This window comes from Zonotrichia leucophrys, chromosome 23, assembly GCF_028769735.1.
Source record: "Zonotrichia leucophrys gambelii isolate GWCS_2022_RI chromosome 23, RI_Zleu_2.0, whole genome shotgun sequence".
In the NCBI taxonomy this organism is placed as follows: Eukaryota; Metazoa; Chordata; class Aves; order Passeriformes; family Passerellidae; genus Zonotrichia; species Zonotrichia leucophrys.
This window is the reverse complement of record NC_088192.1, coordinates 1,625,899-1,653,665: the sequence shown is the minus strand read 5'-3', so window position 1 is coordinate 1,653,665 and position 27,767 is coordinate 1,625,899. Positions and strand designations below refer to the sequence as shown.

At 53.1% G+C, this 27,767-nt stretch overlaps 1 protein-coding gene across 2 annotated transcripts; it reads right to left on the bottom strand.

Annotated features, from left to right (window-relative positions):
* Positions 1 to 150: 150 nt before the first annotated feature.
* On the bottom strand, positions 151 to 27,154 carry RNF19B (ring finger protein 19B). Of its 2 annotated transcripts, none has more exons than XM_064731444.1 (10): positions 27,057 to 27,154; positions 13,507 to 14,183; positions 8,030 to 8,235; positions 5,518 to 5,662; positions 4,753 to 4,915; positions 4,229 to 4,343; positions 3,648 to 3,788; positions 3,297 to 3,504; positions 1,564 to 1,695; positions 151 to 941 (listed from the first exon to the last, which is right to left on the bottom strand). In XM_064731444.1, the coding sequence occupies exons 2-10, from the start codon at positions 14,067 to 14,069 to the stop codon at positions 461 to 463; spliced, it is 2,154 nt and encodes a 717-aa protein (XP_064587514.1). In that variant the 5' UTR covers positions 14,070 to 14,183; positions 27,057 to 27,154; the 3' UTR covers positions 151 to 460. The 2 variants fall into 2 exon arrangements, with proteins under 2 accessions (XP_064587514.1, XP_064587515.1); XM_064731445.1 differs by having other exon boundaries at positions 13,507 to 14,112; positions 27,057 to 27,131.
* Positions 27,155 to 27,767: the final 613 nt, after the last annotated feature.

Sequence of the window (27,767 nt, the reverse complement as noted above, 5' to 3'; positions counted from 1 at the left end):
TCTTCCCTTCCTTTCACCTGTACCCAGCCCTGCTGCACAGGGAGAGGGAGAAGAGAGACCTCTCCTCTTCCCAAGCCTTTGGGAGCAGCATTCACGTGGGCAAAGGCAGCTGGAAGATTTCCCTTCGGAAAGGACGAGCTGGATTCAGGCCCAATGACAACCAGAGTCTTTATTCCAAGAGTCCCTTAGGATGGTTGCAGACATACAGACACACGTACATATTTACACTCTTACACACCTCACAGAGTTTGAACCAATAAATTAAAACAAAAAGAGGGCGAAGGGGGATTTCTTTTTTTTTTTTCCTTTCCTTTTTTTTTTTTTTTTTGGGTTTTTTTTCTGTAAGAAACAACTCCCCAGGGCGAGGCTGGGGGAGCCAGCTGGAGGATGGCAAACAGAAGCCAACAGGGACACAACCCCGGCCCAGCAGCTGCAGAGTGCCAGTGGGAACGTGCTCAGCTCACACTCTGGCCTCGATGCATTCCAGCTGGACCATCTCATCCAGCCTGCAGCCCTCGGCTTGGGCACAGTGGCTCAGGTGGGCACTTGGGCTCTGGGCACCTCTTGCTCGGGGGGTCTGGGGGCAGCCTGCTGCAGTCTGGCACTGGGGGGACTCGCACTCGTCCGAGGTGAGGTCGGGCACGTCGTCAGACTGGCTGTCCGAGCTCTCCAGGTCGCTGCGGATGCTCTCGGGCTGGGCCAGGGTGATGTCCCACGTCTGGCTGCCAATGCAGTCCTGCTGCTCACAGCTTTGGTGTTGGCACGTCTGCTCCTGCTTGTCGTCCTCCTCCTCTTCCTCCTCCTCGTCCTCCTCCTCTTCCTCGTTCTCTGCCATCTGGGTGTGGACGTGCAGGGAGTCCTCTGTGCTGCTGCCGCTGGTCAGCTGGTAGTGACTGGGCTTGGCTTCAATGTCCACCTGGATCTCCATGTTATTGCACTCCCTGCAGGAACAACCACCCTCACGTTACTGGGCTCTACTGGGAGCATCACACCCCCCAGACATGAGCAAAATGGGATGATCTTGGATCTGTTGGGAGACAACTCGCTGCTCTCCTTGAATTCTCCCAACAGAGCCAAGATCACCCCAAAGCTGAGCCAAGGAAAGCTCCAGAATCCCCTCAAAGTGCCAGAACAGCCCCTGAGGGTGCTGAGCTGCAGATCCCCTCCCCAGCCTCCACAGCACACATGGAAGCTGCTCCCAAACCGTCCCCAGCCCCTCCCGTGCCTCCAGAAGGATGGAGGATGACACCCCCCAAACATGAGCAAGATGCTGCTCATCACCCCAAGACTCGTTGTTCTTCTTGAATCCTCCCAACAGAGCCAAGATCATCCCAAAGCTGAGCCAAGGAAAGCTCCAGAATCCCCTCAAAGTGCCAGAACAGCCCTTGAGGGTGCTGAGCTGCAGATCCCCTCCCCACACATGGAATCTGCTCCCAAACTGTCCCCTGTGCTAGAAGGATGGATCCCTGTGCAAACACGGCCATCCCACCACCCACAGAAGAGCCTGTGTTTCTCCAGGACAGCCTCCACCAACGCTCTCCTCAGCACTCCACCTCCTCCTACCTGTCCTGGGGGTTGTAGGAGCTGATGATGGAACCAGCCATGGCTCGGGTGCTGGCGTTGTCGCTGATGGCCCCCAAACTGACCGAGTCTTTGGGGAAAATCTCCTTCTGCACATCTGCCTGCACTTCCAGCCTGTGGGGAAGAAGAGGGTTCCTCAGAAATGCTTTAGGAGCACCAACACATCCCTGTTCCTTATGGAAAAGAAAGAAAAATAAAGCAAGAAACCCATCTCTGCTCCTCAAGGGAAAGCAAGAAACCCATCCCTGCTCCTCAAGGGAAAGCAAGAAACCCATCTCTGCTCCTCAAGGGAAAGCAAGAAACCCATCCCTGCTCCTCAAGGGAAAGCAAGAATCCCATCCCTGCTCCTCAAGGGGAACCAACAATCCCCCTGAGCTGGCCCAGGAGTTTAACCCCAGTGGCTGCTCTCATTCAGTCTCATTTTTGGCTGCATTCAGGCAGATCCATTCTGTTTTCCATGACGAAGGTGAAGCCGTGTTTACATCCATGACTCACACGATTCCTGCGAAGAGCTGATTTCCATGGATCTCACACGGCGATTGCATCCTGGCTGCCACATCAACACGTGGCTCTAATTACCCAGCAAACTGACTCACAGGCAAGTTAGGAGGAAAAACTGTGGTGTAACCTCCTGACTTTTGGAGAGCCATGGCCCTGCCTGCAGAACAGGAAGCACCAAAGCCTCCAGGCTGGGCTAACAGGGCTGGGATGGCTTTGAGCAGGGCAGGCAGGAGCTCTGTGCTGTTCCCAATTCAGCTGAAGCATCAGCTCTGTGGTGTCAAGGAGCTCAGGAGGGATCTGTCCTCCTTGCAAGAACTAGACTGGCATCAGAAACAGGATCATGGAATGGTTTGGGTTTGGAAAGGACCACAAAGATCGTCCAGTTCCAACCATCACATGCAGGGACACCTTCTCCTAGACCTGAGAGCCCCATCCAACCTGGTCTTGGAATATCTCCAAGGATGGGGACCCCACAACCTCTCTGGGCAGTCTGTGCCAATGTCTCCCCACCCTGGGTGGCTCTGGGTTCCAGATCATCCCAGGTGATCTCCTAGACCTGGTTATTCTACAACAGACCAACACAAAACACCACAACACAGCCCCTAGATCAAAGCAGCTTCACTCACACTCCTGGAAATCTCCCCAAAACAAACCCACTTTCCACTATCAAACACACTTTCCACTATCAAACACACTTTCCACCATCCCAGGGTGCTCCAAGCCCCATCCAACCTGTCCTTGGACACTTCCAGGGATCCAGGGGCAGCCACAGCTTCTCTGGGCACCCTGTGCCAGGGCCTTGCCACCCTCACAGGGGAGAATTTCTTCCTCACATATGATCTAAATTTTTTCTCTTTCACTTTAAAGCCATTCCCCCTTGTCCTACAACTATCTTCCTTTGCAATTAGTTGTTCTCCAGCTTTTTACTAAGACTCTTTAAGCACTGGAAAGCCACATTGAGGCCTGCCCTTATGGACATGGCTGCTTTCAAACCTCCAGAAACTCTGCTGGGGGGGATTACTCCAGAAAGAAATGTGTCTAACCCTCGCATGGAATGGAAATAAATAAAAAAAGAGAGGAAAAAAAAAAAAGACAACTTTTCATATGCAATGAAGAATTTACCCATGATTTTTAAACTACATGCATCACTTCAGTGAGCCTACAGAGCTGAGGGAGCCTTGGGGTCCCCTCAGCTTTTCCCAGAGCCCCCTTACCTGCTGTATTTGCCCTTGCTCCCTGAGAGGACCCCCCCGCTCAGGGTGCCCCCAGACAGGGCAGCAAAGCTGGCAGTCTCACTGTAGTTGCCCTGGATGACACTGAGCCCGTCCGTGGGGCTGCCACTGGTGCTCAGCACGCTGGTGAGCCCCTCAATGCTGCTCTCTCCAATGCTGGGGTTCTTCAGGGCCCTCCAGGCATCGGCCACTGCGGGGAAGGAGAGCACAGCGGTTGGAATTGGCAAAGGGAACGCTCGGTTTTGATGTCTCAGATTTGGGAGGCATCAGGACCTCAAAGCACTTCATTACGAGAGCATTTTGCTTCACCCCCTTCCCATCACCACTCATTACCTGTGATGGGTCCATCATCTTCATCAAACTCGATTTTCACCCCCTTTCCATTGGCTGTGCTGACCCCGCAGCCACCGCCCCGGCACAGCGAGATGGGCACGACCCCATAGACGTAGGCCAGCATGATGGGGACCCCAATTCCTGCAGAGGAGGATGGGCTGGGTTAGGAGGAGCTTAAAGATGAGTTAAGGTTTTTTAGGGACTCTCTCAGCCGTGTTTTTGTTGCTTTTAAAGGTTCCAATTCACAATTATGCGGACAGAGAGTGGAGGAGCACTGTGGGCTGAGTGGGGGAACCCCAAGGGCACTGAACCCCCAAGGACATCAGCCACCAAAGCATGACAGGAGACAGCTCTGTGTGACAAAGGGACTCCAGGATGGGCTGTGGAGCTGCAGACAAGCCCTGTGCTGGCTGTGGGCCAGCCTGAGCACACCAGGATGTGAGACAGCATTGTGCCCAAAGCCACAGGCAGCTGCACTCTGCCAATTGTGCCCAAAGCCACCCCCATGGCACAGGGCTGGGCCACCCCCTGCTCTCAGTGGCTCCTGGGCCAGCAGCAGGGACAGGGCTGAGCCCACTTACCCACACTGACAGCAGCAATGACCGGGGAGGCAATGACAGACAGGGTGACCCCACCAGTGATGGCCAAGTTCCTCTTGTGCTTGGAGGTTTTCTTCCCCTCATACCTGCTGTGGATCTGATGGGAGAAAAAGCACCAGGTGAGAACAGCAGAGTCCCAGGGGACATTAAGAAGTGATTTTACAGCTTTGCCAGCTGTATGAGCCCTTGAAGAACCTCATTTTGAGCACAGATCTCCTCACAGGGTCTGTGTTGAAGAAAAAGAAGCAACCACAAGTACAGAGCTGATGGGCTCAAAAGGGAACCCTGGGTGCTCCTGGGTCAAGGCAGAGGCACAAAAGAAATGTAAAATGTACCAGGACTATCAGCCACCACCTTCCCCCGCCCACACAAAGCCCAGGAGATAAGAGAAGCTTTAGAAGAGAAAACTGAATTTGGGTTCTATGAGAAGATCCACCCTTCCTATCAGCTCTAAATTTCTGCTCAGCACAGAGAACACCCCAAAGCCTTCTGTCCCCCAAACTCACCTTCCTCCCCACGTACACAGGGATGCCAATGACCATGGCAGGAATGGCAATGCCAGCAATGAGGGAAATGCCCACAGGAGCTCCAATCAACGTGCCCAGCTGCCAGAGAATCTTCTTTTTACGGCTCCATGGCTTTTTGCCCCAGAATGTACAGCCAGAGGGGCTGCAAGGAAGGGAAAAATATAACATCAGCACTCCAGCAATTCCTATAAGCTCCTGAGAACCCCAAGTTCAACTTGCATGTGAATAAAACGCAAAATTTAGGGAGCAGGTAGACAACACAAATAAGTTTTCTGTCTTTTTTACCCCTAAAACTTAGGAAGGAGGCGGACAACACAAATAAGTTTTCTGTCTTTTTTACCCCCAAAACTTAGGAAGGAGGTAGACAACACAAATAAGTTTTCTGTCTTTTTTACCCCCAAAACTTAGGAAGGAGGTAGACAACACAAATAAGTTTTCTGTCTTTTTTACCCCTAAAACTTAGGAAGGAGGTAGACAACATAAATAAGTTTTCTGTCTTTTTTTTCCCCCAAAAGGTGATTATCACACTATTGGGTCTATGTTTAATACTCAGTACACCAAGAGATCTCAAAGGCAATTGTATCAGGAGCTTTGTTTGGTGTGGGAAGAGCACCTGAATGCTGTAAACTGGGATCAGAGCTCACCTCTTTGGGTCAGAAACAATAAAAGAAAGGTGAAAGTCCAGCTGGGGCGGTGAACTCCTGCCCAGAGCCTGAGAGAGGCACGTGCTGGTGCCCTGCTCACCTGAGGTAATGCAGATCTGAGATCTCCTTCATGCAGAGCCAGCAGAACTCGCAGCCGCACACGGCGCACGTCATGTGGTTGCAGCTGCCATCGTTCATCTTGATGATGTAAGCACTGCAGCGCGGGCAAGGCTTGATGTCATCAGCTGAGGGGAGGAAACAGGGAATTCAGATGGCATGAAACAGGGAATTCAGATGGCATCTCTGCTCTCAGAGCCAACAATCAGCCAGGGGATCCTCGCTGAGGACTGAAATCTTTATTTGCTCTGCAGCAGAACACCTTTGCTGCTCACAGGGGCTGGTGTGTCTTTAATTCATCTAATTTTGATGTGACAGACCCCACCAACAGCAGGGACTGGGTAAAAGAGCCACTTTTAAAAGCTTTGCTCTGATCTTGAATGGGATGTATTCCAGAATTCAGGCTTAAACACAAGGAACAAGTCATACCTGCCCAGCACAAGGAGCCATTATTGAATTGCTCCACGGAGGTGATTCATGGGCCAAGAACAACACAACAACTGGGAGAACAGGCACTGGAGAAACCCCAAACCTGGCCTAAATTTAGGGGACCAGGGGCTGCAGCCACGCACAACTCCGCTGCTGGCAGAGCAGGATAAGGGGTTTTCATCCCTTCCTTAATTCAGGCATCATCTGACCGTGGTTATGCAATGGCTGTGCCGTGGTTCAGGGCTCAGCAAGATGAAATCCAGCTGTGAGCCCAGCTCACACCTTATTAATCACCAGGCTGGATCCAGCACGGCGGGCTGGGGAGAAACCACTGTCTCAAAAACCTCCCTTCCCATGGCTAAATGCCCTTCCTGGCAGGGATCTCTTTAACAGCACAGAAAATCTGGGTTTTTCTGCTGGCTGGGGTATTTCTATGCTGTCCATTCTGAGGGTTCTCTAAATTTGGGCATGTTGGACCTCAGCACACCACTAAGCCACCTCAGAACCACCCACAACAGCTCCACACTGTGAGTGAATTAATATTTAAACTCCTCACACAGAAGGAAAAACAGGGTATTTTGTTTGGGGGTAGGGCAGGGCTTTAACAAACGGCCTCACTGCCCACTTCCAGAGTCAACACAGTTATTTTTAAGGAACACAAACTCAGCAGACACAGCAGCTCCTACCAGGCAGCGGAGGAGTTCTGTGGGCTGGCAATTTTTTGGTACCTGCCATCAGCAAGGCCTAAGAGTGCACAGAGCAGAGCTCCCCACACTCAGCTGGCCACGAGTGCTGCTCTTCACCACCAGGCAGCTTCGAGGCTGCAACAGTAAAAAAGTGACTGCTTGTTCAGGGTTTAGATCAGCAAAAAAAGCGAGAACATCCAAGATCAAAAGAGCCACAAGCAGAGCTGGGGCGGATGAGGGGAGTTGCCGTGACACAAAAGGACCCAAAGCACATCATCACCTACTGATCTATTTGCTGCTGCTGCTGGAAGAGATCAGATGTGTTCTAACACACAGGAGGAGGGGAAATGACTCTGAGTTTCACAGCTGCTGGAGGACTTTGAGGGGAGGAGGTTTGCACGGTGGTGCTGCTTCCTCATCACACACACACAGAGCCAAGCAGCCGAAAAATCAGGGTGTGACTCTTGCAGGGCAAGGAGCTGGAGCCTGGTGGGTCTCTCTGAGCTTGGGATATTGTAAGAGCCTAAATGAGGGATGTGGGTTCTTCAAAATGCAGTTTATTACATCAAAGATGTCACAGCAGTCGAGGGTGGTGGGTGACAGAGCTGTGCCCACAGCTGTCAGCTCCAGCTGCAGGCAGGCCTGGAAACCCTTTGGGTTTGGTTAAAAATGCATTCTGTACTTTTCTTTTGGTTACAATACATTATATACTTTTCCTTTGGTTACAAATGCATTATATACTTTACTTTTGGTTACAATGCATTCTATACCTTTCTTTTGGTTACAATGCATTTTATACTTTTCTTGTTGTTACATTGCATTATTTACTTTTCTTTGCTGAGCATCTTAATACAATAGAACCAATCTATACCTTAACTTTTTTCCATAGCCTATCATAACCACTATAATTACCATATTCCTGTTCCTGTTCTCCAATCACTAAAAGTTAGTACATTACAGTTTAAACTAGAAGATGTTTTTCAGTTTTCTTGCAGTTTTCTTGCAGAGGGGTGCCTCTGTGGCATTTTCTTTCTTCTTCTCAGAAAATTCTGAGACCTTTTTTCTACTTGCAACATGGGCAGGCTTGTTTGCCTGTGCTATCTTTTTGCTTAGTAAAAATATATTTTTGTTTGGGGTGGGTTTATCCTTTGCTCTAAGCCATAAAAACCCTTTCTGACTAACACACTCTTTGTCTCCTTGGTTATCCAGTAAGACTGGCAATTCTTTTCTTCTAGAGAAAAACTTGCTTTTATTTCTATTCCTTCTCCAGATTCCACACTCAAAAAATCTTTCTGCTAAGCATACACATCTGTGAGGCTTTCTGGTCAAACTTTCATCCTTCCCAAGGGGATATTTGATGAGAAAAGGTTGCATCCCTACCTGGCCCAGACTCCTGGCCGTAGCTGAGGCCCGAGGTGTGCTTGGTGCGGACGCGCAGGGTCTGTGCCCGCTGCTGCCGGGCCATGTCACACGTTTGGTTGGGGTGCCAGATCTGCTTGCAGTGGTAGCAGAACTCTGTCTGGCAGCCCTCCCTCTCACAGGTCAGCTTGGGGCAGCTGGCACAGCCGTAGGCGATCACTGCGTACCTGCGGGCAGGAATCGGAACACAACGTCACCAAGGGAAAAGTCGCTTTTATAAAGTTACCAAAAGTGAGACTTGCTTTTATAAAGTTACCAAGTGAGAGTTGCTTTTATAAAGTTCCCAAGTGAGAATGCTTTCAGTTCAAATGAAGTTGCTTAGAAATTCCCAGGAGATCCTTCGTTCCCACCAAGCCCCCATCTCATTCCCGGTCATCAACCTCCACACCAGACACATTCCTGCGCTCTGCAGGGTCTGGAATTAAGCAGTGCTAATTGGGTTACTCAGGGCAGGGACCTTTCATGCAGGCAGCTTGAGATGCTGAGTTGTTCCCTGCTCAGTAACTGCTGGCAGCTCTCACTGGCAGCTCTCACAGGGCAGATCTGTCTGGCCCAGTGTGCCCAGCTAACTCCTTGCTGTTTCCTTAGGACAGATCTATGGATGGTCCAAAAGAGTCTAGGAAAGCTGAGCTTGTCCTGGGCACTTTTATAAACTGAATGATCCTAAAAAAGTGGAATAACAGCTCCAGAATAACAGTTCCATGTGTAGCTAAGTCAACTTAGAGCTTCCTTTTCCACAGAGTGGTGAAGAACAATGCCCTGCCTTTGGAACAAGCCAAAACTGGAGTGAAATAACCAACTGTGCAACTCAACCAGCTCAGTGTGGCACGCCCAGAAGGAAGTGTCCTGTGCACACAGAAGCCTAAGCAGCATCACCAAGCAGTGCTGCAGAAATCTGACTGACAGGCACTGAGGATGAGGCTGTTTCCATAGGCAGGGGCTGACATGAGCAATCCCAGAAGTGCCTGCAACACCCATATGGCAAAAAGGGTATTTTTGTTAGTGGTCAGAGGAGAACAACTCCTATTTAAGGTTTCATATTCAGAGCTTGTGCGGCTCCAGTTGTATTTTGCCTCTTCTTCTCCGAGGCAGCAGCGTGAGAACCACTGAATGTGTCATACCACAGTGATTCATATCCCGTGGGAGTTTGAGCAACTTCATCCTGCCAGGCTACGACAGCATCGCCAGAGAAACAACAGCTGAGGGCTGCCAGGCACGACTGCAGCTCTACCTGGGCATCCACACACCTGCCCTGAGCCCAGCAGGAGCAGAGATGGGTAAACTCCATCCCTGGAACTGTCCCAGCCCATGACTGGATGAATTTTAAGGTCCATTCCAAGCCAAACTTGTTCCTATATAATTCTGTTCCTATATAATTTTGTGATGGAAATGATCCAGGGGGTTGGGAGGGATAAATTTGATTCCTGTGCACCTATCCCACTAAATTTCCTCACCCTGCCACTACCCCCTGGCCTGCCCTTGGCAATTCATTCAGCCCATGAGTGGATGAATTTTTAAGGTCCCTTCCACCCCAAACCACTCTATTCCTATATGATAATTCTGTAATGGAAATGACTCAGGGGTTGGGAGGGAAGAATTTGATTCCTGTGCAACTTATCTAAGGAATATCCCACTAAATTTCCTCACCCTGCCACTACCCCCTGGCCTGCCCTTGGCAATTTATTCAGCCCATGACTGGATGAATTTTAAGTTCACTTCCAACCCAGACCACTCTGTTCCTATATAATTCTGTTCCTGTATAATTCTGTTCCTGTATAATTCTGTGATGGAAATGACCCAGAGGGTTGGGAGGGATGAATTTGATTCCTGTGCAACTTATCTAAGGAATATCCCACTAAATTTCCTCACCCTGGCCTGCCCTTGGCAAAACAGAAAGGAAAAGCTTCATGTGCCCAGCTGTGTTGTGACACTGCTATTTCAAACCATAACAGCAGCCTAGGAGAGCTCAGTGTAATATATTAAGCACACTCCAAATTAACTCCTCGCTCAAAATGTTGGGGTTTTTTTAAACACTCAAGAAATTCAAATCATCAGCATTTATATTTTATTGCTGGAGCTAAAATATCATGCACAAGGCCACAGCTGTGGGGAAAGAAGCTCCAGGAGTGTCTAGTGGGGATGGAAATAACACATCTCCATGTCAAGGTCAACTAGAAAGTGGGTTTGGAAGTGAAATGATGAGGAATAGACATGGCAGGACCTGGATGGACAGTGGTTCTCCTCTTCCACTGGCTTAAATGGCCATTTTCAGGCTCAATCCTTTTAGATAAGAAGAGAAATTGAGTTCTCCTCCCTGAGTTTTCCCCACAAAGGAACGTGAGTGTCTTCCTGAGACCCCAGCAATGGCACAGCTCCATTTCCAGCCCCCTCCTTGCATGGCCACGAGTTTCCTGCGTCCCTCCTCCTGCCCATTCACGGATCTCAGCCCACACACCTCCGTTTTCTTTAAAGGTTTGTTTTTCTCCCAAGCTTTTGGGGAAGGCTGCAGTGTGACAAACACTAGACAGCGATACCACCTGATTGTAGCAAGGGGGGAAAAAACCTACAAAAAACCAGAGCTGCAAACACAGAAAATGATTTGTTTTGCCATTGATGGCGCATCAATTGACCAGGGTTTCCATGGCAACACGCACCGGTGTTGTGTTGTCCTCCTCCTCCTCCTCCCGGGCAGCACAGCCAGGCTCTTTCATTTAGGAAATGATGCAGGAGGAAAGCACAGGATGTTTTTAGGGTCCTGTCACAGCCCTGCTTCCCCTTGACGCTGCCACATCAGGGGGGTGACCACCCAATGCCACCCCAGCCCTTGAGGGGTGCCTCTGTGGCATCGGAAATTATTTTAGCAAAAACTTTGAGCATTTTTGTTGTAACTTCACTCAGGGGTTTTGTTGGCCTTTGCCCAGGGGGAGGGGAATTAAAGTTTCTCTTCAAAAGCCGGGGGAGCCGAACATCAACAGATTGGGAGGAGCCAGGAGGAACAGAGGAAATAAAGGGACATCAACAAACATCACCCCCGGTGAGGCTGGAGACACCTGGTCTGGGGAAAGATCGATAAGAGAACCAAAGAATGAGGGCTGAATTAGCATCGAAGGGATCAATAGCCAATAGGAGATGGAATCATTGCGGAATTTAAGACCAACTAACGTGAATTTCTTTGAGGGTTTTAATGGGGAAATGTCTGGTAAAGAACCAGGTGGGATGGAAGGATTCTCACTGCACAAGCCAGGCATGTGTGGAGGAAATGATTTCTGCTGCACATCCTGGCCGGAATAAAGGAATGCCTCGATTCTCTGACACTGAAATGACGCTGCTGGCCAGTTTCAGTTGGGGTGACAGCGGTGGGTGACATCCATACCAAACATCGCTGCCGTGCCCCCAGCCCTACACTCCGTACTACTCCAGCACTACTACAGCGGGGAAAGCCCGCTGTAAATAATTCATACCCTGATTTTACATAAGCACAGCCACACAAGCTCTGCTGGGAAGAATGAATAGGGTGATTAATTCCTCTCCCTGCCGGAGGGCTGATTCCAACAGCCTTTGTTCGAGCTGCTACAGACACACCAGCAGCGCCGGTCCACCAGAGCTGTCTCCAACATCTCCAACAGCCCCGGGGTCGCTTCTTGCTCTTCTGGGCAGCTGGAGGAGGATGCCAGCATGTCACCCTGCTCTCTGAGGAACCAGGGAGGAGGGTTTAGCTCAGAGAAAGAGCCGAGTGTGGCACCGGCCTGCCCAAACCCCCCCAGAGGAAGGGATGGAAGGGATGGAAGGGATCAGGCTGCGTTGCTGTCACTGAGGCAACGCCCTGGAGCTGGTTCCTTCCAAGCAGCCAGCCCGGGTGACGCCGCTGTTTGTGCACCTTATCCTGGGCACAGATAACATCACAACACTCAAGGAGCCGAGATTCGGTGAGCAGGAACCGGATTTTCTCCAGCCGGTCACCAGCAAAGATTCTCTCGGTGGCTGCTCTATGTCCCTGATCTTATCCCCAGCGCTGCTGAAATATCGAGATCGTGCACTTGATTTGGCTTCAGAAAGGAGCAAAGGTGTTGTTTGCTGTTAAATTCACCCTCTGAAGGAAAAAGCCCTCATACAGGATGCTCGAGAGGCCGTGAAATGGGTAACCTGAGCCAGGTTCACTGATTTGCATAGGATGCCTATTACAAGGCTCTGATTAAATCTTCACAATCCTCCCACCAACTTTTCCATTCCGACTACTAGGTCAGACTTTCCTTTCATGTTCTTGCTACCCAAAATTGCCATCCAAGCTGAGTCGTAACTCAACTTCACAGCACTTCTCTTAAGTTCCCCGACCAAGCCCTTTTCCAGGCAGCTTTGGCTCACGCCCCAAACAGAAACCTAACAGAGCTCGTTTAAAAGAAAAGGGAAGAGAAAATGAAAGCAACACGTTCATAACTACACAGTCATCAGGCTTGGCTGGGCTGACTTCTGGACAGACAGACGTTTCCTCACTTGGGCAGCGGACAGTGAGTCAACATCACTCCTCTGTGTTGTGTATTCCTGTCCTCACTGGGAAAAAGTGACTGGTTACTGTTCCTTCTTCCCCGCCGCTGGAGGCTGCAGTGTTGTCCCCATGCACTGTCCCCAGGACTGGCAGAGAAATGCACAGCTGGGAAAGTCCACACTTACCATTTGTGCAGGAAAAAAGGTTTCTGTTCTATTAGGGAAGCGGCGGCTCTGCTAAAACCCCCTTCAAGTCATATCACTCCTACCCAATCTGTGTTTTCACAATCCCCAAGGTCAAACTCTGGAGCTCTTGCGAGATAATGGGGATAAGATGGAATTTTGGTACCCAAGGCCTCCCAGCTGTCCTGAACACACTGCAGATAAGCAAAGAACCTCTGTGGTGAGGGCTCTTCATGGGACAAGGCAGGACCAGAAGTGTATCATCAGCAGCACCCTACAGAGGGTGAGCCACCTCTCCCTGTGCCATCCTGGGACACACGTGGGGCAGGACAGTGATCCCAGTGCCATCCCAGCCGGGATGCCATCCGCAGGACATGCTGGGGATAGGCAGCAACCACAGCGGGTTCTACTTCACCCAGCTATCCCAGCACGTGTTGGGGACAGGCAGCATCCCTCCAGGGCAGGGTCTAGCTTCCCAACACACCCCAGGACAGACAGACGGGGCAGCACCCTAAGGAGACAGCAGGTTTCCCTGCCAAGCTGTCCCACCATGGAAGAGACACGCTGTCCCAGCATCCTATGGGGACAGCAGTTCCCCACTCCCCAACGTGTCCCAGGATGGAAGGGACACGCTGTCCCAGGACAGAGAGGACAGGAGGACAGCAGCTCCCCACTCCCCAGGCTGTCCCAGCATAGAGAGACAAGCAGGTCCCCCTTTGCCCGGGCTGTCCCAGCACGGAGCGGCATCACCCCAGCGCCACCGCATCACTCACCCGCAGTCGGGGGCCGGACACCAGCGGCAGTCGGGGTCGGCGGCGAGGCAGCGGCGCAGCATGAACTCCTCGTACTTGGCGACGAGGTGCGGGGAGTCGCGGAGCAGGCGGCGGATGTCGGCGGGGTTGAGGCGCTCGCTGCACTCGGGGCAGCAGATGTTGACGCGGGACTCGGTGATCTCGATGCGCAGGTACTGCCGCAGGCAGGCCCCGCACGACCGGTGCGGGCACGACAGCAGCCGCGGCGCGTTCTCCGCCGGCTGCCGCACCAGGCACAGCGGGCACTCCAGCTCCTCCTCGCCCTCCGGGACCACCGGAGCCTCCTCGGGGGGCGGCGGCGGCGGTGGCGGCGGAGGGGCCGGCGGGGCGGCGGGGGGCGGCGGCGGGGCGGCCGGGGGCGGCTCGGCCTTGGCGCGGCGGCGGCCGCCCGCGGCGGAGGCGGCGGCGGCGGAGAAGACGCTCTGGAAGGAGAGGCGGCGGCGGCGGCCGGGCTTGGGGCACTTGGCGGCGGCCGAGTGGATGGATGAGGAGCGCGGCGACTCGGAGTCCCGCTCGGAGCCCATGGCGGCGAGGTTAGCCCGGCGGTGTCACAGGCGGCGGCGGGGTCTGAGGTGGAGGCAGCGGATCAGTGCGGGGGCTCCGGGCGCCGCGTCCCGCCGGGCGCTGCCTCGGCCGCGCTGTAACGAGAGCGGCGCCGGGGCCGGGTGAGCGCGGCCCCGCCTCGTCCCGCCCCCCACCGGGCGCGGCAGCCGCCGCCGCCATTTCGGTTGTGGGCACCGCCCCCGGGCAGTCCCGGAGCTTGCGGTGCCCGTCCCCGTCCCGCGGCTGCGGTGCCTGGAAGTGGCCTTAAAGCGTCTTAGTGAGGTAGAGCTGAGCCACTGCTCTGCTTCTGGGCTCCCCTCAGCGCCACCATCTCCCCTGAGCGCCATTGCTCCCCTGAGCGCCATTGCTCCCCTCAGCCCCTGGTTCCCTTCAGCGCCATTGCTCCCCTCAGCCCCTGGCTCCCCTCAGCACTATTGCTCCCCTCAGTGCCCAACCCTCCTCAGCTTCCCGGTTCCATCAGCACCCCTGATCCCCTCAGTGCCCCCGTGTCCCCTAAACACTCCTGTCTCCCTTCCATTTCCCCTCAATGCCCTTGGTTCCTCTCAATACCCGGCTCCCCTCAGTCCCTGGGTTCCCTCAGCGCTCCCATTTTCTCCTCAGCGCCCTGATTCTCTCAGTGTTTGGGTAACACTCTTAGGCACATGGTGGGTCCTTTCTGTCTCAGTTTGTTCTATGACTCTCCCTTCGTATTTACATCTTCCCCTCAACATCCCTCACTCAGCACTGCCATGGCTGCCTCACCCAGGGCCTGGAACGGGGGGAATCTTCTGGCTGGATTGTGCAGAAAAAAAGGGTTTCTATTAAAAAAAAACAAGCCTGGGGCAGTTTGCTTTTTAACATCTCTCGTTGTTGAGGGGTGTTTATAACCTCAGGACCCCCCTCTAAACCCATCCAGCCCAGTGAAGAACCTTGTCCCTTGTTGTGTGTCCCTCCTTGATAACGTTTCTGAAGATCACATAAAGATTTACTCAGCTGGGAACTCCTCCCCGAGTGCCAGGTTTGGAGGCATTGAAACTACAACCCACATTCTCACTGCACTCATGCAGAAAGTTAAAAGCCTTCGTTTCCTTCCAGGGCTCCCCTGTGCCCAGAGGGGTCTGCCAGCCTCACATCCCATCCAAAGGCAGATAAACTAACAGGAAGGATGTTGCTTCTTATTATGCAGGGGAGGTGAAGCAGAAAGATCTGCTGTGTCTACGAAGAGCCTCTTAAATCAGCACAGAAGGAGCTGCCTTGCCTTAGACTGTCAGCTCTGACTGGACAGACTGTGGTTATTCATGTGACAAGTGTGGCTTCATCACTGTCTCCCAGCTATCACCGTTCCTGGAATCATCTCCCTCAGCAAAGCCTGTTTGCATGATTATTATTACCAGGATCCTTCCAAGAGCTGGGATGGGAACAAGGAACCAGGATTTCGGTGCTGGTGCTGCTGGATTGCTGTAGGCAAAGACCCCAGATCTGTCGGCACAGTGAGGATAATGATGACACTTCCCTGTGTGATGGGTGAATGAAGGCACAGAAGGAGCAAATCACCTGCACAAATGAAGCTTCCTCCTCTCCTAAATGCCCTGCAGCAATCCTGCTTCTCCATTAATTCTGTGCCTGCATACACCCTCCCTCCCTGCTTATCCCAAGATGTCTGCTACACCCAAGTCCTTCCCCAGAGATTGCATTCCCCAGACATTTGTCAGCCCTTCACATTCCTGCCACAGCACACGGGGCTTTGGACCAGCTGGAAGTTTTGGACCACACTTAGGTTTGGCCTCAGAGTGGTAAATTCCTGCCTGGGATCAAAAAAACCCCGTTAATTAGCAAGTTAATTTGGCAAGGGCCAAACAGCTCTGCTCCAAGAGAAGCAGGGATGCTTCCAGGGTGTCTGTGGTGCACATTTTCCCTGAGCTGTGAGTTGCTGAGCTATGATCCTTGGGCAGGCATGAAGATTTCCCTGATACTTTGTGGTGTGGATCTCCCAGAGGAAAAGGACCCTTTTCCTTGGGAAAGGAGGGAGAGATGTTATATTGGTGTAAAATGAGATTATATTGAAATTAACTACTCCTCTCTTGAGACAAGCCAGGTATGAGGCATTCTCAAATGGCTGACGCTGCCCATCTGTAGCAGAGACTGTCTTGCTTTGATGATTTCACTAGAAAAAATCACACTCTTGACTGAAATAGAGAAACCTGAACAGGACTTGTGTGGGATGGATCTCCCAGACAGCGCTGTGCCAGCTCAGCCCTACGTCCTCTGCAGCGCAGAAGCAGACTCCAACTAATTGTGGGAAGGTTTCAGCTCAAAAGCTAATGTGAGACAGGCCTGAATTACCAGTAGTGCAGACATAAGAGAGCAAAACCATCTGGAGCTCCTGGGAAAGGACGGGCTGGTGGGGCAGAAATGACTCTTCACTGCCTTATATGAGGAATCACGATAGCAGCAAGGCTGGGGGAGGCCAGGGTAAATCCGAGTGACTTCAGAGCCATCTTCCCTCCTCCCAAGCTGTGCAGAGGTTATATATTTGAGGGAACTCAGTGCTTTTATGGAGCTCTGAGATACAGATTTCCCCACTGTGGTTCAGAGACATCCCAGCTACTTAAAATCAAATTCTCCATGGCAGAGGTGTTTCTCCATGGCGAGTTTCCACAGCCCTTGCCAGTAGCAAAGGCTCCTGCTCAGCATGTTCCTGACGAGCAGTTTGAACCCGGTAGTTTGTTTTGATTCAAAAAAAAAAAAAAAAATCCAAACCAACAAAACCACCCCAAGACAAACAGCCAGGAACTGGAAGCAGAGGGCAGGAAAGCAAGCTGCCAGGGAGGGAAAGAGGCTGATTGGAAAGTCACCGGATTGGGAGTGAGATCACATCAGCCCCTCCCCGGAGCTGCGGGGAAGCTGCCACCAGCCTGACCGTTAAACTGGGGGATATTTGAAAAGATAAACCCAAACCAAACAAACAACAACAAAAAAAAGATATACAGAAGGCGGGGGCGTGGCGGGGGGGATTCAAACGCTGCAGCGAATCGTTCTGCAAATCCCGGCTCCAACAGGCAAATTGGCTTTTGCTTACGCTGGCAGAAAGCTGGAAGATTGCTGACTTCCGACCCCGCTGGATTTGGCACAGGCGGCTTTTAAAGCTGCCTGAAAGCGCTGAACCCCCAGGAAGGCTTCCAGGGAGAAGGCTTTGTCCAGACACCGGTTGGAGCCACCCCACACTGCCCAGTGCCGTTCCCAGCCTGGATAGAGCCACCTGGGGAGGCTGAGCCGGGCTGGACCTGCTTTTGGGAGGTATTTCTCTTTCCAGAGAATATCTTCGTCACCCACACCCCAAAAACCCCCTGAAAGGCAGAGTGACAGCTCTGTCACTGTCGAGGAGGAAGCGCCTGTGGTGATGTAATGAAAATTCCCCTTGGTAATTCAGAGAGTGAAAGCAGAGGCTGAGCTGCTGGGAAGGGATTGTGAAAGTCAGACTGCGTGGAGGAAGCGGGGTGTGCCTGGCCGGGAACATGGCTGTGGCAAGAGGCACGTCCGTTTGTGTTTGCAGCCGGTAAAATTGAAATTCCAGCTCCTACCACATCCCCTTTGCCCACCTTTTCCCCCTTCCTGGTGACCCAAATATCACAGGAATGGGAAATACCTGCCTGGTGCTCTCCTCCCTGGCCTGCAGGACACAGGGGGTGTTGAAACAGCTTTTTCAGGACACACAAAGATCCAATCTGCCTCAAACCTCTGGAATGCAGGCACTGATGTGTGGACCCCTCCCTAGCACTGCCTCTTTTCTCTGGAAGTCCGTAGGGTCTCCTCAGGGTTTCTCCCACTTTTCCCAGGAAGGGATGAGTGGGTTATTCAAGGGGGACAGGCTGCATTGCAGAGTTTAGAGAAAACCCAGCTCGTGTTGCTGCTTGCTGATGAAATGCAGGAAGGAGGGGAGCAGCTTTACACCAGGAATTCTTCCTCGTTTTTGCACAGGGAGGCCCGAGAATGACTCAGCTCTGGTTTTACTGGGCAGGCTGAGACCTTTGGCCCTACTGAGGTGGGACAGCCAGGGCTGTTCAAGTGATCCAGGTGCATCAGGATGCCAAAATGCAGATGGCAGTTTCAGGGGTCTCTCTGCTGAGGACCCACCATAAGCCCTACCTGAGATGTGCTGCACTCGCAGCATCTGGATGAAGATGAGGGGGACAGACAGATTTAAGTAGCACAGAGATCATTTTAAACCTCTCAGAAGTGCACTGAGAGGTGTCCCCCCAGCTCCCTGCCCTGGAGAGTTGTGCCAGGGCCATGTGGGCTTCCCTACTCCTCTTTTGGAGGTCCCAGCTCCAGGGCAGGGATGTCAATCTCGGCTTGCCCGAGGCATTCGGTGAGGTTTAACCCTGAGAGCCCGGAGCTGTGCGGGATGAACACTGAACGTTCACGGGGAGCAGCTGTGATTGCAAGAACTGAAGCTCATTGGGGTCATTTTCTGCCAGGGCCCCGGGGAAGCGCTGGCTCGTAATGACATGCACTGTGATCGTTTGTCAGATGGAGATGTCATTAACGGCCCCTCGTGTCTCTCCAGGGAGGACACCCGAGGCTGGGGAGGGCTCTCCCCAGTGTGCACATCTCTGCCTCTATCCACTTAGTTCGTGTTCTGTTTGCCTCTCCTGGTCCCCCGAGATGTGTTCAGGCAAGGAAGGAGATGATTGTGCTTGACTCCTCTTTTCTCTGCTGGACTTAACAAGGATTGACATTCTTTTAAATGAAGAGAAAGAGGCAGGAGATGAGAGCCTTGGGATCAGAAATGCAAGGCTCTTCCAAGAGGATTTGTTCTGGTTTAGTCTGTGGTTACACCTCCTCTCCCCTCCATCTCCCCATCCCACTCTGCTCCCTCCTAACACCCACACACGCACGGCAATCTTCCACTCCCTGCTGTGACTTTCTGGGGAAGAGGCTGTCATGTGAAATCCTGGGAGATAGAGAGAGAGAGGGAGAGGGAGAGTTACCACATGGAGCTCTCTGACAGCATCACAACAGGCCCTGCAGAACAGGCCGGCAGCCGGGGGAACGCTGAGCTCCCCCTCCCCGAAATCCTGGGCGCTCCTCTCACGGCTGGGAGATGGAGGGAGCGGGGAATCGTCTTGGAAGCTTGGGAGCCGCCTACACACATGGCAAGGCTTGTCAGCAGCTGATAAAAGAGGTGGGAGGTGGGGAGATTTCGAGGGGGAACAATGTGGAGGCTCTGGTGCCCACGTAGCTCCCCCGTCCTGTCTCCTGCAGGGCTCCCACAGCTGGCATGGCCACGGGCTCGGCCCCGTTGGTGACACACGTGCAGTGAGGAGAGACCCCAAAAAGGGACTCGGATGTTCCTCAGCAATGACGCAGAGGTAGGGACCATTAAGCAATTTCTTATAATAGTAATCTGACATGCTTTTCCCCTCTACAAAAAGCAGCATTTCCTTTTGTAATAAAAGCACAGGCTGTTCTGTGTTCTTTATTCACCTCCACGCTCGCTGAACAGCTTTGGGGATAGAAGTGACAATGATCCCCGCTCTCAAGTCACTCTCACCACTGACCTGCTACCCTTAATGATGGGGGATTTATAGCTGAGAAGGTTTAGCACTGTAGGGTGCTGCCATCAGGATAGGGCTGGCCAGATCCCTGTGGCAAGAGGAAGGAGCCAGACTCCCTCCTCACCTGAGTCATTCAATAGACAATTAAATGTTTGGTGTTGGCGTAAACACAGGCAAATTAGTCACTGGAGAAAACCTCAGTGCCTGTGATGGCTGGCTGTGGTTGGAAGGTGGTGGTGACAAACACCTGTGACAGCAGAAGGCCAAGAGGCATGGAGATGCCATGGCATGGCATGCTCCTGGCTCTGGAGTATCTCCCTGATGCCAGCTGCTTTTTGGGATGCTCAGCATCTTGCAGGACATGAGCAAACCTGGCCACAGCAGAAGCAGCAAGATCAAAGTGAAATCTTCAGGAGGAGCACCCATGGAGAACTAAGGAAGAGTTTGTCCTGCCCTTCAGAGAGCAGATGCACCAGGCAGAGCTCTGGCACGGGCTTGGATTTCTGCAAGGAGAACAGAGTGAGGCACTGGCCTGGTTTCCAGGAAAGGAGAACAGTGTGTCACAGAGGAGGCATTGAAAAGACCTGAGGCTTCTGCCTCAGCTTTCAGTCTTACTCCTGCAGACACGTGGGTGCTGGGGAGTTCAAAAGGCTGAACTGGAGCTGTCCTGCAGCTGGCACAGGACAGGAAGCTGTGGGCTCCTCCTGCAGAGCTGCTGGAGCACAGACCACAGAGGGATGTCCCTGTGTCTGCTGGAGATCCCTGCTCAGCTCACATCAATCCCTGTGATTGTGGGACTGTGGAATCCAAGGCAGGCAGGAAGGCTTTGGTACAAGGCACCATCTCCAGTGCCCAGAGCCCCCCTAAAGACACTGGCAGCCCACCAGCAACGTCTCGAAACCTCACAGGATCTCTGACATCCTCTCCAGCTGGTGCATCCCACAGCACAGGTAGGGCTGGGCACACCACACGTTTCCTCCAGCTGACCCACCCATTTCCTATTTTCTGCAGACATGACAACTAGTGAGTTAATCCTGCAGGCCATAAACTAAGCTGTATTAGCAGACACCATCTGTCCTTTTTCATTTGCTGATGCACGACCTATTTTGCTGTGTAGTGGAGCAGGCACTGCAGTTTTGGGGCTTGCATGTTGCAGTGTCCCTGTTGCCAGGGCATCATCCGCTGCTCACAGGGACCTGCTGGTGGGAGAAAGCTCCAGTGAGCTGAGCACCATTGGGACCTGCTGCCATGGGCAGGTGGTGGATGAATCCTGTCCCCATGGCTGCCTGGAGGTTTGGGCTTCAATCTCACAAAGCACCTGGCAAGGGAAAGGTCTCAGTAAACCTCCAAGGACAAGAACACAAACTGCCCTCAGCAGGGTTTTCTGAAGCCCCTTCAGCAATGGCCACATCCACATTCCCTCACTTGTCAGGAGGTCATGGAGAGATCTGAATTTTCATCCCAAAGTGGGGTTTATGGAACAGACTCAGCATTCCAGCCACTCTGCTCTGGCCTGCAGTAATTCCTGTGCTTTACAGAGCTGAGCAATGGCAATCACACCAGGATAGGGAAAGACAGGAAGAGAACACTTCCTTTATCCCTCTGCTCATGCCTTGGAGCAATGTGGTGACCCTTGTCTGGGTACAGAAGTACAGACATTGTGAAAGGTCATAAAACCATCAGGATTTTCCAAGCCAGTTATTATTTGACTTTACCAGCTCTCGAGGCAATTCCAAAGGTTAGCCTCCTGAATTTACCAACTTTCAGTTTAACTCAGTGCTGGTGGCAGGAATTTTCCCTGAGTTCTGAAACAAAGAGCCAGGAAATTCTGTGGATGTGTGCTAAGGAGTCAGGAGGGAGCTGGGTGCTAACACACTCATCTATTCCTCAGAGCCATCACGATCAGTGGTCACTGACCTCTGGACTCCCAAAATCAGCCAGAGAATTTTCAGCTTCCTGCCTCACTGCACAAAAGAGGAAGGCAGAATGGAAGGAATTATTCAGACTGGCCTTAGCCAGACCACTCTTCTCTGACTTAGCTCACTTGCATTATTTGGGTTTTCCAAAGGACTCCCAAGCTCCTGGCTAGGATGTGGCCCAAACCCACCTCCTTCTGTGCCATCTGTGTCCTCTGAGTATCCAGCACTGCCAGAAAGCTCAGAAAGCTGGCCTGGAGTCATTCCCCTTTCCTGCTAGTCCAGCTCTTTTCTCTTACAAACTGGCTTAAGCTCTGAACCCTGGGCTTTCCCACCCTGAAATCTGTGATAGCTCCTGCACAGTCTCACTGCCTGCAGAGGTGTTTGACCCTCAGCTTCCAGCAGCACCAAGCCCTGCTGTCTCCTTCCTGCCTTCCCTAAGCTTTTCTCACTGTTCCTTTGTGCTGTTGACACTGCACCAGGTGTGAAATAATGTTCCACAACATGCCCTGGTGTTCCTGCAAGCTCTGCCTCCCCATCCTGCACTGGGTAAAGGGGAGCTGGTGCCAGGATCTCTGTGCTAGGACAGACTGACAGTTTGGGGTGTAAATTAAATCCCAACTGTATGAGACTGATCCCAACTTTTCTTCTGTCTCTCTCTGAGCTTTGGGAGGAGGACTGGCTCAAGAATTGTATTGATCTCAGTCCAGGAACAAATATTCCCTTTCCACAGGCCACAGCCTCTCTCTCCTGTGTGTCATGTGAGGAAGAGGAGCAGGGAAGGGCAGTGCTTTGCCAAGACTAGAGCGTACCCAAAACTGTGACGGCTCTCAGGAGGTGGGAAGGGGAAGAAAGAGCCCATGTGGTCAGCCCTGGAAAGGGCAGTTCCTGCTGAGAACTGCCTGGGGAACAGTCCCATTTTCATAACCAGCAACAGCTGTGAAAAGGGGAAAGAACAGCGATTCTGGGCCCTGCCAGCAGCACCTCTTGCCTGCAGCCAGGCTGGGGGAGCAGGGAGAGCTCCCAGCACAGCCCTCTGGCCCCACAGCAAGGAAAACGTTTGTCATTTTCCAGAGGGCTGAGCCAGCATTAACCAGGTGGGGAATGTGTGAGCCTCTCACTGAACACGTGCTTGCTCAGGGTTCCCTTGTCTCAGCTGAGATCTGACCCTTGGCTGCCAGGCCCCTGTCCCCAGCTCAGTCCAGCACTGTTCCCCTGTGCTCTGTTTCTGCAGCACAACGTGGGCAAAGGGAGAGGGGAGCTGCCCTTCATCCCTGGGTTGCCATGGAAAGGCAAATGGGGTTTGTTCTGCTGGGTTTTGCTGCTGACCCACGCCTTCCTTCCCCCAACCTCATGCAGTGACCACAAGCCCATTCTCTCTAACTTCAAGCACAACCCACCTTTACCACAACCAGGAAATTCCTCTTCTCCCTCCCTCCTCTCCCTCAGCCCTTCACCACCATGAGAAACACTCATCCCTCACTGGGGCTTGTCGTCTGTGGGCTGTCTTAACCAGTGTTGGAGCAAGCTGCCCCCTGTGCTGCCTCAGGCTGGGCTGTGCACAGCAGAAAATTGAGGAGGAGGTTTCTGGGGCGATCGGTGTGCACTGAGACCTCAAATGCTTCTCTGAAATCGGGCCCTGCTGTTGCTCCAGAGCATCCTTCTAACAGGGAGGCAGCAGCCTCTCGTCTGCCCAGCCCTGCCATCCCTTTTCCCCTGAGCACCAGGAAAAGTCCAGTGCCTGACACTGAAACAGCAGCAGCTGCCAAGAGCCTCTCAGCTGCCTCTGAGTTACAGAATCCCTCCCTGCAGGCTCTCAGGAGGAGCTGTCAGCAAAAACAGCCCTATTTAACCAAAGCAGAGACAGCCTTGCTTTACATGGCCTCCCTCTGCCTTTCCCTGCTCCCCTGGAATTGGGGAAAAGCCTCTCAGGGCAGCACCAGCTCCCGTGCTTCTCCCTGGATGTGAAGCTCAGCTCAACAGCACCCAGGGGTCCACACACCCTGTCCTTTCCATGGACCTCCTGCAGGATTCACAGCCCAGCACCCAGGGGTGCTCCCCATCCCCAGGACGGTGCCCTCAGCATGGGATGAGCATTGAAATCACAGCTGGAAAATCTGGCAGAGGACGTGGAGCAGAGCCCTGTCCCCGGGCTGAGCACCAAGAATGCCTCTTTCCCATCCAACACGCCAAGGCTCTGAGCCCTGCCAAACCCCAGTGTTTGTTCCTGCCTTTGGCAAGTAAGGGATGGCAACAAAAGCATGTGCGAGGCAGAAGGAGTTCAGTGAAGGAGGGAAGTGGGTTTCTCTTGGGTCTCTGTGACCTTTTCTGGTTTGGAAAGAACAGAGATGTGCAGAGATGCTCACAATGCACAGCAAGGCTGTTTCCACTGGCCCAGCAGCAGAACAAACCTCGTGGCCTCCTTCAGTCACAAGAAATTGGAGCCCAGAGCCACAGCCCAGCCTTTGGCTGCCAGGGTGGAAGCAGGAATCCAGCTCCTGGGAGTTGGTGCCTTTGCCTGTTTGCAAGGAAAATTTATGTGCAGCCATGGAACCTCACTGTGTGTGCCTTGTCTTCCAGCCCTGCTTCTCTGGGATCCAGCTCCTGCTGTGGGATGGGAACAATTTTTCTCCAGCTAAGTTGTTTTGGAGTCCATGGCTGGGAGTTGTGTCAGCAGTGCCCTTGGCCATGAGGATCCCATTGACTCTCATCTCTCTCCTTGGAGGAGCAAGCACAGAGAAGGAGCTGCTGGGGCAGGGCCAAGAGAAGGGCTGAGACTGAATGACTCCAGTGATTTCTCCATGTGATTCCAACCCTTACAGCTCAACCTCAGAGAGCAAAAGTGGTGCAGGCAGGAGGAAAGAAGAGGAGTGGGGTTCTGTGCAGGTAAATCAGGAATGCACCTCCATCCTTCAACAGCTGAGAGTCAGGAGCAGGATTATAGCAAAGATAGAAAAGCTGATTTGGCCAGAGGGATAATATTTCTGTTGGGAACCAGAGAACTATTGATTACTCAAGTAACCTCAACTATTTAACAAACAGCTACCTCAGCAGAAAGAAATTTCAGCCTGGCTTTAGGGAGAGGATTGAGGGGTCTCCAGGGTGGCCAGGGTGGCAGGAATGTGAATTCCCACTCTCCTTGACTCTCCTTGCTGCACTGCTGCCCTGCCTGCTCCCAGTGGCACCAGATAAGGAGTGAAAACAAACACCAGGTAGGTGCCTGTGAGTGCCCCAACAAAGGAAGGGGAAAATGTTCACTGCAGTGGAGTGGTGGCCAAGATAGCCTGTGAAATAGGCAGGATTAAAATGTCTCACAGGACCTGGCTCAGCTCCCAGGGCCTTCTCTGGACACTGGCACAAAGGCAGCTCCTCCTGATGCTCCAGGTCTCTGCAGAGGCTCACAGATCCATAGCACTTTTCCCAGGAGGGAGCACGAGTTCCCAGTTAATTATTTCTGTATTATTGTGTGCCTGGCAGTGACAGCCTGTGGTGGGGGCTGAGCACACAGGTGACAGAGCATGGCTGTGGGGACAGGGTCACACCAAGGCACCGGGAGCATGGCAGAGCCTCAGCTGCTGCAGCTGATGTGCAGATGCCAGGCTTTGTAATATTCACATGATCATCCCTTTTGCAGTGTAGGCAAGAATGGGGGAAAGCAGGGAGAGCCAGCTGAGCCACGGAGAAGGTCAAGGACTAGGAGGGGGTGACTTGGCCTTTCTGTTTGTGAGAGGTCCTGGTGCCATTCCTGCACTGAATTTTGAATAACCTTGAAAAAAAAATCAAGTTGGAACATGACTTTGAGGCAGTCCTGCTGCTGGTCATGCAGAACCACAACCTGGGGAATGAAACTGCAGAAGAACAGCAGTGTTAACTCCTCCCTGCACCCTTCCCAAGCTGGCCCTGGGAGCCCAGCTCAGGCTGAGGTGCCCAGTGAGGTCCCCTTGGGGCACAGGGGCCCATCCCCAGCTGGCTCCCTCCCAGCACAGCTGCCCTGGGCAGAGCTGAGGGCTGGCACAGAGCAGCTGATGGGCCCTCCCATGCCAGAGGCTTGGGATGCAGCCACCTGGGTGCCAGCACTGCCTGTCACCCTCCCAGCGTGGGGCTGCCACCCCGTGCCCCCACAGAAGCCCCACAGAGCAGCACAAGCTGGTGCTGTTGGCACTTTCCATCCCATAAGCAGCAGCGTGGCCACATGGGCTGTTCCCAGGTGGTCCCAGTAGACCCAGCATGGGTGCCTTGGTGGGGAGGGATTGTGCCTCACACAGCAATTGCTTCCCTAATTAAAGCATATTTATCCTTCTTGTTGCAATTACACCTCAAGCATTCCTCTGTGGTCCCACTGGGTCACAGCCCCCAGCCCTTTAAATGCCTTGGGAAATGTGTTGGTTCAACAAAATGGTCGTGACAGGAGCATTGGCCTCTCCCTGCTCTTGGGTTTCAAGCAAGGTTTCTGCTTTGTGCCTCTTCCATCTCCACTCCCATACTGGTTTCTGACACCCACAGGGGTCACCAACACTGTGCTTTTGACCCCAGCTGTGTTTTCCTCAACTGAGAATCCTGACAGGCCACAATCAGGTCAGCACAGATGCGTGGGGTGCTCACAAACTCATTTTCTACTTTGCTAAGGCTGTGTAACCTAAGTGTAGGTGTAGAGTCCCTACACCCCACTGCTGTGGGATCCCACAAGCAGCAGGGAACCAGCCCAACTCTTGGATTAAGGAAAATATGAAATTCCCCCCAGGAGCACAGGCCAGCAGAGCACACAGGTACTGCTGGGCAGAGGTGACTGTCACCCTCACTCCCTCTGCTAACAAAACAGATCCCGTTATGCAACCCTTGTGCTAAAAGGCAACACGACACCCAGAGAGGCTTCAAGGACTTGGTTGTTTTGCCTTCCAGGTCTGCAATCCCCAGGATCCACATGCAGAGAGCTGCTGGCAGTGCCCATGCACCTGGCTGCCTTCCCCAGAACTATTGCACAGGCAGGGAAGTGCTGAGGCTGCTGGGGATGTGCAGTTTAGGATTCCCACCACAAACGCGCTGCTGGGCTCCGTCCCAGTGCGCCAGCTCTGCTCTAAGATAAATGCAGCTCGGGGGATGGAGTCTCAAACTTCTGATTAATTTCATCAATGAGAAATTGATTAAATTAATCCCCAGGGAGAACTCTGCTCCCCTTCTCCAGCCAGGGACCAGGGCTGCTCTTATCCTGTTCTGGAAGTGCAGGTGCTCCTGGCTGTTCCCAGTACAGCCCCAGTGCCACACACACGCTGCTATCCTGGGGGGAAGCATCTGCACCAGTTCCTGCACCAGCCAGCTGGGCTCTGACCTGCCCTCACTGTCCCACAGCCAAGCCCTGCTGTGCCAGGCTGTTCAGGCATTGTGTAATATTCCCGCTGCCCAGCAGCCATCCATCCCCCCGAGAGATGCCGAGGCAGGCGCTGATCCCACAGCATCTCTCCCACAGAGCCCTCCCTGCCCCGCTGCCATCCCTTACCTGTCCCCGGAGCCCAGTCGGGTGCCGGCTCTCCCCTCCGCAGTCTCCCCGCTCTCCCTTTCCCACTCCCGCTCCCTCTGCGCCACCTCCCCGCGTGATGTCAGCGCAGCCCGGCCCCCGCAGCCTCCCCAGCGCTCCCTCCACGCCACGCAGCCGCCCATCGCATCCCGCTGCTGCTGCTGCTGCTGCTTCCCTGCCCAGCGTTGCCACAGCGACAGCAAGGGAATCCCATCCTCGGCTCCTCCACCGCCCAGGGCCTCGCTTGGTATCACCCACTGCAGCGGGGAAGGACAGGGCGACAGCAGGGGACAGCAGGCAGTGATGGCTTTGTGGTTCCACAAAGCTGGAAAGGGTAGGGAGAGAGAGCAGAGGGAGCCAGGGGAAGCAGGCTCAGAGCAAACAGGCTCTCATCTTACCTGCAGCCCTGTCCCCCGAGCTCTGCCCACCTTCCCACTCCCTCCATCAGTTCTTTGTTCTCAGCCCCACGTGCTCCTCAGCTCCTTCAGGGCTGTGCACATCAGCACCGTGATGGCACCAAGTCCCCACAGACATCTCTGCAGCGGCTTCTCCTCGCCCCCACATCAAGGTCAGGGATCAGGTTATTGATCAGAAACTCAAGCCCAGCTCCAAACCAGACCATCAGGAGTCGGTGGGTTCATTACCACCAACCACAAACCCACAGTGAAAGGTTTTCCTGCAATCCCTGTCTCC

Bases quoted from the DNA above. Each gene is read 5' to 3' on its own strand.
- RNF19B (XM_064731444.1), bottom strand. From the start codon at position 14,069: ATGGGCTCCGAGCGGGACTCCGAGTCGCCGCGCTCCTCATCCATCCAC. The intron at 8,236-13,506 runs GTGAGTGATGCG...TCCTGCCCGCAG, and splicing joins TGTCCGGCCCCCGACTGCGG to GTACGCAGTGATCGCCTACG. The intron at 5,663-8,029 runs GTAGGGATGCAA...TCCTCCCCTCAG, and splicing joins CGGCCAGGAGTCTGGGCCAG to CTGATGACATCAAGCCTTGC.